Genomic DNA, 9748 nt, shown 5'->3' with positions numbered 1-9748 from the left:
CAATTATATATTTACCGAAACGTAATAGGTACAGTTAATGAAACTACAATTTAATTTTGTCATCGTCGCAAAAACGTAAAAATTAATATAACACCATTTCATACTTATTCTAGGATATTTAATTTTTATATCAACCGGGTAACTTAACTAATACATTACTTACCATAACTAACAACAGAAAGATCACGTTACGGAAAAGTGTATCATGCACTATGAATTTTTTCACCTAACCCTCTAGCAAGACTTGTGACAAAGTAAAGAAGGTGTCAAGAAGCGAAGATTTAGAACAGTATTTTGAAACACCTGCTGCACTCAGAGTGGAACATTAATAAGTTGTTTATCCCGCGTTCCATTTGTTGTTAAAAACGATCAAAACGCTCAAAATATGAAGTAATTTGAGCGTTTTGATCGTTTTTGCGTGTAGCAGGAGATCTGTCATCTTGGCGTTCATTGAGAGAGGCCTATGTCCAGCAGTGGACGACTATAGGCTGATATGATGATGATGATGATGATCGCTTTTAACATCAAATGGAACGCATAAATGTCTCTTGAGTATAGCGGTTTGTCCTAAAGTTATTTAGGATTTTGAAAACAGGTTTACTGCCATTCCGTAGTGCTAGATCTTTATTTTAAGTCCTTGCCCCTTTATCAACAGAAATATTTAATCCAGGCTTACGCTTATGTAATGTGTTTGTGTGTTTTATGAATTATCTTATACTCACGTTCAGGCTAAGGTTTGTCTGTCTTTGTCTGATAAGTTGGAAAAGTCACACAAAGTCGGCAACATAAATAAGCATAAGCCAGATTTTTTTTATATGGGGACCTGAGCTCTATATGAAGGCAAATTCTATATTTTTGGTTCATCACTTAATAATTGGTATCTACATAATTATAATATTTACACAAATCGCAATACATGCTTCTATTCAATATAAAATGCTTTAATTCATAAATTAATTTAATAAATACAGCTGATACATCTAGCTAAATGTCTTTTTAAATCTAATGTCCAGCGGAAGTTGCTTTGCTTGTTATTATGTAATAAAATCAATTACCAACTTTAGAATTCATGTACTTACTTTTTGTTTAAAAATTTAAGTAACAAACTTCGAAAGATTGGACATTAGATAAACACGATAAAACTGCAGGAAATTAAATAACTTGTTCGTATGGTCATTTAAGGTTCAGATAACTAATGAAAAAGAACATTAAAATTAATCCGACAACCGCAAACCAACATTACTTAAGATAATTATAATAATTTCCCCCAATTGGTCTTCCCATAAATAATAATAACATTAGCTAAGTACTAATTAATATTTCACGACTCATATTTTTACTTTTATTTACATTAGATTCGAATCGTTCATTTAAATTATTATATTGAGCGAAAAATTGTGCAGAATGGGTAATAATTAATTCAAATGGCAAATTAGTTTTGGAGGTCACATACTTTGATATACATACATATTACATAATTCTGTTCATGTTATGAAAATATGTGAACTTTTTTCTGATTTGAAAGAATATTAAAGGCTGCAACCAATTTGTAGAATGCAGCTTGTACGAAACATTATACCTAAGTGCATAAATAATATATAGGTAAGTGCAGATTTTTAGGGAATGTTATCCTTTTTAAAAGTGCAAAAGCCTCCACCATTTATTGTTGTATTACGAATTCTAAACAGTTATAATATTTATGGTATTTTGATTGAAATATCGAATAATACTGATTTGGCTTTTACAATATTATTTGCAAAAGTATAAGTTTTTAATGCCATTAAAATTATCATAGAAGTTATTTATACTGAATTATAGTACTATAATGTTAAAATAAAATGTAGGTGGAAAGTTGGCTTTTTTGGTCATGGTTTATACTGAGTGATCTCGCGCTATGGTAGTACGCAACATTGAATATGCACTGCCCACTTTCGCTTCGCACAGTGCGGGTATTATGTCGTAGAATATTTTATAGAACATAAAATATTCTACGACATTATACCCGCACTGTGCGACGCGAACGTTAGTTCATATGAAGTTTGTAAGTCCTTACATACCTACATTCTGCAACTAAAGTTTAATAGATTTAAATACAGTCTATTTAATATATTACACTAAATGCACAGTGCCTGCGCAGCAGCATAGTAGCGTCTCTATATTATTAGAGGAATAATAAGGCTTCAGGGTCCGAACTACTGCCAGATCTGACACTTGGATTCGAAAACTTGTTAGCGAGGCGATTAGTTATAGATTTTTTACATCGAGCCTACGAATAATCAAAACTATAAGGAAGAGTAACTGTGTCAAAAAATTTGTTCCACGAGTCTACAAAATGAGACCCGAATACATGCATACTTTATGCATGTATCCCGAATGCATGCATAAATTTTGTGTAATACAAGTGACAATTATTGTCAATGGTTTTATTTCATGTGTTAGGCTGCGTTTCCACCAGAGATGTATTGTCAGGAATGTGTTTTTGAGAACCAATAGAATCGTTTCATTGACGTGAGCTTTTCACGACATCGCTCAGCACGGCGATGCTATTGGATCTTAAAAACACATTCCTCCACAAGGAACCAAATTCAAAACGGTTGAAGTATGGAAGTTGCGTTTCCTTAGTTTTTATTATTCGTAGCATCGAGCACAATAAATATTGTGTTCTTTTATGTAACTTATTCTGATGCACATTTCAATGGTTGACGATTCGTTGTTTATTAGATTTCTCAGTCTATTGTTGTGTTTTAGACAAATATAGCTCACTCATAATGGTCGAAGGCCTAGAGACACTATCGCTAGTTGCGCAGCCAGCCGGCGGCGCGCAGGTAGCGGCGCACCGCTACGCCGGCGTCGCAGTCAGCGGCGGGAGCGCGCCGAAGCAGCACACCCTTCAGCGTCACGTACTGACCCGCGCATAGGCTCAGCGCGTTGCATAACTGAAAAATTATATGATGTATAACTTTTAAGACAAGTATAATTTTAAATGTTGACTTTAAAATCTATATATCTTTTTTCGTCTTTCAGAGCTGCTACTTTCACAGTGAACTCTCTACAAGGAACACGTACACACCCTAAAGTATTATCACTTATTTTTGTTACACCCTGTATAAAATTCTCGTGTCACAGTTTTCGTTGCCATACTCCTCCGAAACGGCTTGACCAATTCTCATGAAATTTTGTGAGCATATTGAGTAGGTCTGAGAATCGGCCAACATCTATTTTTCATACCAAAAATTATTTATATGGCAAAACAACGTTTGCCGGGACAGCTAGTATTATATAAAAATCAAAAGGACTGACTGACTGATTGACATAGTGTTCTATCAATGTACAGCTCAAACCACTGGACGGATCGGGCTGAAATTTGGCATGCAGGTAGATGTTATGACGTAGGCATCCGCTAAGAAAGGATTACGATAAATTCCAACACCAAGGGGTTCAAATAGGGGATGAAATTTGTATATAATAATACTTCTTAACGCGAGCGAAGCCGCGGGCTAAAGCTCGTTAAATATAAAACCAGTATTTTCATTATGCTTTTGAACCTGGAGTCTATGTGATGCCTAACATACGTGTCTTTCTCAAAGGCGTATCAAGGATTTACCGCCGAGGTCTAAGCCTAATTATACTTGAAAGTTGGATTATGCATGGCACCATTCGACACAGGCAAATGCGCCACTGGTTTTGAAGAATTATTTACTTATAACTTAGAAATTATTCTTTTAGTTAATTTCATAAAAGAAGTGCATGTTTTTTCCGTCTTACCTGCACTTCATTAGAACTCAGAAGATGCTTCGAACATCCTACACTGCTGCTGCCGCAGGAGCTCTTTTTGAAGCATCCACATCCGGTACTTCCGTCCCGTGTGGACTTTGGGCTGGTGGAATTTGAGACGTTTTCTCCTTCTCTGTAATTCACGTTTTGCAATATTACAACCATATCTCAAAAATATTTTACTGTGAACGTAGTGTAGGTGACACTACTTCTTTGTATGGAATTGTATGAGCTAATATGCACTACGGCAGCGGAGTTACTCAAAACGTCAGTTCAATGGAGAGTAAAGTGTCGCGTAGCGCCCCTGCAACGTTGTGTGATGTGCCTAGCATTGTCTCGCCTACTGTTAAATTTTAATAATAGATATAATAAGTACTTTGCAACACTAAGCTTACCTTTTTCTTGATCCCTGAGTGTTGTTCGGAGTTGTTTCTTTTGTCTGATTGGTGTCCAGGCACCCACTGCTGCCCTGGCGAAAACAATCGTTATAGGGTTCAAATAAATCAACAAAAATATCGGTTTCAAGAACCGAAAAATTTATTTTTGAAACTCAGCAGGAAATGGCGCGGTTATATTATATCGACGATTAATGAGACAAGCGTTTATTCGCTATTGCGTAATAAGTAATCCATACTAATATTATAAATGCGAAAGTATCTCTGTCTGTCTGTCTGTCTGTCTGTCTCGCTTTCACGCCAAAACTACTGAACCGATTGCAATGAAATTTGTACACAGTTATTCTAGAGTCTGAGAAAGGTGATAGGCTACATTTTGATGTGGGAAAATATCTTATTTCCATGAAAATATCGATGAAAATTACTTCGCATTGCGCGTGGCCAGCGCTCATCCCAGGGGTCCTGGATTTGAGTCCCGCAGGCGGAACAAAAAGTTTTCAATGTTCCTGGGTCTTGGATGTGTATTAAAATAATATTTCAAAAATCTTAAATATATTTTATGTATAATATTATAAAAAATCCAGAAACATATCGATGCAATGAACATTTTAGTTCTAATACGATTCAACAGATGGCGTTTTATTTTTTACTTCATTGTAACATAGAACTAATCATACTTATAATTAGTTATTATGTTTTTGTTTATAGTTTTTAATACGTTAGAATAATATGTTTAATAATATTATCACTTGGTATAATAATAATCAATCTATCTTATCTTATAGAACTCCTACTGCATTTCTAATATAATATATTAGAAATGCATGCATTATGAATGAATGAATATACTTTATTGCGCACATCACAGTTACAAACACACACATAAAATAAAGAACATATAAAATGAAGAGTTGACAACAGAAGGCGCTCTAAAATAAAGGAGTTCGAGTGTACCGTGTTGGCCTGTATTCCATCCAGAAAATATATCAATGCAATTTAATTCTAATATATGAAAACAGATGGCGTTTTATTTTTTACTTCATTATTGTAACAGAACTAATCATACCTACTTTATTATATATTGTTTTTATTCATAACTAGCTGTTGCCCGCGACTTCGTCCGCGTGGACTTTAGTTTATAGCGCGCGGTGTCAACAAAATTTGTGTCAAATTTAAAAACTTTTTAAAACCCTGGTAACTGGCCCTGGCCCTCTTAGGGCTGCGCTACACCGGAATGGCAGCGCTGAAAGTGCTCGCCTCGCCGCTGCCATTCCGGTGTAGCGCGGCCCTTAATTAATCAAAATACCCAAAAACAGCTGTGCAGTGTGCACATAATCTATACTAATATTATAAATGCGAAAGTATCTCTGTCTGTCTGTCAGTCTCGCTTTCACGCCAAACGCCAAAACTACCGAACCGATTGTAATGAAATTTTGTATACAGATAGTCTAAAGCCTGAGAAAGGACATAGGCTCCTTTTTTACTGAAAAAAAAAGTTTCAAGGGAGTGAAAATGCGTAAATTTGTTCAAATTAAGTTAGTTCCAAAAATTCATAATAGATGGCGCCGTGCGTCTTCTACATCGCGCTGACGCTTGCTCAAAAGTCTTTCTATAAGAGGTGGTATCATCTTCCATGTAAGTTTCGATTTTTTTCGATTGTTGATCTATTCTACGGTAGGTATTAAATAACTCAGTACTTTATCTGTGCAGTGACGTAACCTTAAACCTATCAATGATATATAGTTTATGGGTAAAGTTGTGTAATTGGGGGCTAAATAAGCTTTAAAATTTGGCATAAAATATAAAGTTTAATATAAAAAAATGAAATACTTATTGTGTGCACACTGGACAGCTGTATTGATTTAAGGGGTGCCAGGGTTTTTTTATAAAAGCTTATGTTTATAGCGCGCGATGTCAACAAAATTGGTGTCAAACCAATTTTGTTGACATCGCGCGCTATAAACTATAGTCCACGCGGACGAAGTCGCGGGCAACAGCTAGTAACTAATAAATCTCGTTTCATAGGCTGGCAGGTTTAAAGTCTTATTGGGGCAATATTGCTAGAAAGTGACTTACGACAGTGGCTTCTACTTCTCACACTTTTCCACGACATTGCAATATCAATCACTAGATGTTCCGCGCGGCTTCGCCCGCGTAATTTTAGAATTTCACGGAAACTGTACATTTTTCCTTTGCCTAATAGATTCCTTCACATGGTCTATTCTTCGAGTATGCCAAATATCATAAAAATTGCTCTAGTTTTTCTTAAGATAAAAAGCAATTTCAAATAATTTCCTCCGTTTTTTCCACATTATCTTCTATTTCTTCACTCCTATTAGTCTTAGCGTGAAAAAATATAGCCTATCGCCTTCCTCGATAAATGCACTGAAATTTTTCAAATCAGACTAGTTGTTCCTGAGATTAGCGCGTTCAAACAAACAAATTCTTCCGCTTCATAATATTAATATAGATTAACTGCACACACTGAATGTAAATCAATTTGTAATAAAGGACTCACATCGATCTGTGGTGCATGTGGGTGCTTCCTATGTGCAGCATGCTGTTCGTAGTGCGCACACTCCTCCAGCCGCGTGATGCCAGCTAGCCGGTATCGGTGCAGCTCGGACAGGCGGACTCGCAGCTCGCGCTCCCGCCACAGCGTTGCCACCACGCCCGCCTGCTCCGCGCGCCCGTAGAATTGCGCCGTCCAGCGGAGACGCTCAGCGAACTCCCTGTAGATTGCGTGTTATAAGCAGAGTACTCACTGAGCAGTATAGTATATATTTTAATGTATCAGAATCGGTATCACGCTGCATTTTGCATCGCTTCGTTGCAATACAATAATTACGCTTAGCGCAGTTATTAAACCTTTATATTATGTGTAAAACTACTACATGTAGGGATAAGAAACCGGCATAAACTATAATGGGTTTCAAAATCACAGTATACTTACTAAGAACCACAACTAATTTTGATGACAACTAGCTGGATAATTATAACTACTTCTTAGTAAGTTCAATATTCTGCTATTATAATAGTTTATCTAAGAGCCAGTCCACACGGCGCGTTGCGTCAGCGTCGCGTCGACGCTGCGCTGCCGTTTGGCGCTGCGTCATCGCAGCGTTATTACGACAACACCAGGGGGTGTTGTCGTACCCACTTCGTCTCGGGGGCTGCTGTCGCACGCAGGGCGCCGTGTGATCACCTTGGTTATTTGTATGTAAAACAACGTAATGGCAGTGCTGCGCAAGTAACACTATTCCATTTGGATAATAACCTTGTGTATGACATTGGTTACTTACTTCTTTTCTTTGGCAAGTTTTGTAAGAGTCCTTGACTTGTTCCGTTGATTATTGAAGAACACAGACACTAATTGGAAATCTCTGACAAGTCTCTTTCTTCTCGTTCTTTCTCGCAATTTTCGTGTGTAAATATCTACTTGAGTTAGTTTTAATGCTGAAATATAATATTCTCATTTAAAATAAACACTATTTAATATTATTATAATGAAATCAATACAATAAACGGGTTTTTATAGAATTATGCTTGTTAATGATGTCCAAGAGAATATCTTGCTAGTACTGTTATATGATAATGTGAATACAACAATACCAAAAAAAATTGACAACCTCTGTGGCCCTGTGTGGCAGCTCAAGCCAAGGTCGCGGGTTTGATTCCAGCCAACAGAACAAAAAGTTTCAATGTTCCTGGGTCTGGATGTGTATATGCAATAATATATGTAACATGTGTATAATATAATAAAAATCTTAAATAGTTATATATAATATGTATAGTAATAACTAATAAGTATTAAATATATTTCTGTTGTCTGGTACCTGTAGGTTGTAACACAAGTCCTTCAGGTACTTAGCACAGGGCCAAACTGACGTGGTGTGAAGTGTCCATAGATAACAAAAAAAAAAATATATATATATATATATATATATAATGCTTACCAACATCAAGCTCATCATCATCAGCATTCAAAGACAATGTGGATATTAACTGTTCCGCTTCATGGTCATATTCCTAGACAAAATTTATCATTACTAAAAGCAATTATTTAACGGAGTTACATAAAGGCCAAAGCAATGGGCCAAGGGGGCCAAGTTCGCAAAAAATAAGGTGACTTTTACTTACTCTCTCATAATCATCTCTATTTGACATGTAGCCTAGCTGAGCAGCTTCATCCGCAGTAACAGCTAACGGCGGCAGCCTGGAGATTGTGCCAGGACTGAGAGGTCCCTCGTCTTTGTCTGGACAGTGCAGAGATGGTCGACTTGTGCTCTCTACATTTCCCCACGTTGCCCTTCCTATACTTCCATCCAAATATCTCGCTATGTATTCATCTTTTGCTTCTACAAACAGAAATTTGAAAAATATACATATAATATAAAGTGTATATTCCTTACAAGTGACACAAAAGTTTCAAACCAGCAAAATTACTATAAAATGTTCAAAACTGTGCAACAAAACATAATAATTTACCTTCTGGAGTTCTTGTTTCAATGTGTTTTGAGATATCCTCCCAGTTGCCGAATCCAAATTGTTCAATAGCGTCTAATAATCTTACTTCTTCATTAGCAGACCAACTTGTGCGTCCCAAAAATATCCCAAAAGCTCCAGAATCCTATATAGAAAAATAGAACAATACATGTAATATAACAATAACAAACAATAACAAGAGGACAAAAATAATTAGATAACATATAAAAATAAAGTAATTATAATATACCATAAATTGATAAGAATGATCATTTTTATGAGGTCCTATCTCCGCGCCCGATGCAAAACACTGTAAAATAAATATGTACCGTATTATTTCAAGAGTACATGACATTCAAATTCATTTTCAAATTTAGCGCCAAAACAGTAAACAAATTCTGTTCAACGATTTTACCTGCAAGCAAATATCAAAATCCTTGCATTCTGAGCACCGTACGCGTACACCATTTATTTCTTCTTGGCAATATGTACAATTATATTTAGCGTATAAATCAGAAAAAGACATTTTCCTCGGATAAAATCAGGAATCAAAGAAATTTAACAACTTGGCATCGAACCTCATAATTCGTCCGCCATTTTTGAGAATGAATTGTCAATTGATCAACGATTACAGAGTAGTGACTAGTGAGTACAGAGTACAGACAATAGAATACAAATAATATACAAAAAATAAAGCCTCCTGCAGCAGACAGGCGCGTTGTTATCATTTATCGGTCGTTATCTGTCGTTGTGGTCGATAATAACGCATTACGCAAGCGTTATTGAGAAATTTGTTTTCACCGATGATGAAAAACTCAAAGCAGATATGTTACTACCGCGCGCGTTGTGAAGATTCAAATACGGCCGTTGTTTAGCGCAGTCACGAACGTGTTGCGTCTTGTCTTACCTAAAAAAATTGAAAATGACGTCGTGCGTGTATCGAAAATGTACCAACTATGTACCAATTATTACTCGAAAGTAAACAAAACACATGGAATCTACCTCGATATATAAATACCTCGATTATTTACATTTTCAATTATTTTTTCTAACAATCTGGAAAAATCGAATTTTCGTCATAGCTCAGGCGAAGA

General features: G+C 36.1%; 1 protein-coding gene across 2 annotated transcripts; it reads right to left on the bottom strand.

Moving 5' to 3' along the window:
* Positions 1–2627: 2627 nt before the first annotated feature.
* LOC121726569 (transcriptional adapter 2B) lies at positions 2628–9250 on the bottom strand. Of its 2 annotated transcripts, none has more exons than XM_042113977.1 (10): positions 9070–9250; positions 8905–8964; positions 8658–8799; positions 8310–8527; positions 8126–8198; positions 7472–7625; positions 6688–6901; positions 4170–4243; positions 3766–3907; positions 2628–2936 (listed from the first exon to the last, which is right to left on the bottom strand). In XM_042113977.1, the coding sequence occupies exons 1-10, from the start codon at positions 9178–9180 to the stop codon at positions 2796–2798; spliced, it is 1329 nt and encodes a 442-aa protein (XP_041969911.1). In that variant the 5' UTR covers positions 9181–9250; the 3' UTR covers positions 2628–2795. The 2 variants fall into 2 exon arrangements, with proteins under 2 accessions (XP_041969911.1, XP_041969912.1); XM_042113978.1 differs by having other exon boundaries at positions 2849–2936; positions 4170–4238.
* Positions 9251–9748: the final 498 nt, after the last annotated feature.

This window comes from Aricia agestis, chromosome 4 (assembly GCF_905147365.1).
Source record: "Aricia agestis chromosome 4, ilAriAges1.1, whole genome shotgun sequence".
NCBI lineage: Eukaryota > Metazoa > Arthropoda > Insecta > Lepidoptera > Lycaenidae > Aricia > Aricia agestis.
Note: the sequence above shows the minus strand (reverse complement) of the source record. Positions and strands in the feature narration are given on the sequence as shown.

Coding starts and splice junctions, on each gene's coding strand:
- LOC121726569 (XM_042113977.1), bottom strand. CDS start 9,180: ATGTCTTTTTCTGATTTATACGCTAAATATAATTGTACATATTGCCAA. Junction 8,800..8,904: donor ATCATTCTTATCAATTTATG/GTATATTATAAT, acceptor TTTTCTATATAG/GATTCTGGAGCTTTTGGGAT. Junction 7,626..8,125: donor TGATGATGAGCTTGATGTTG/GTAAGCATTATA, acceptor ATTATATTTCAG/CATTAAAACTAACTCAAGTA.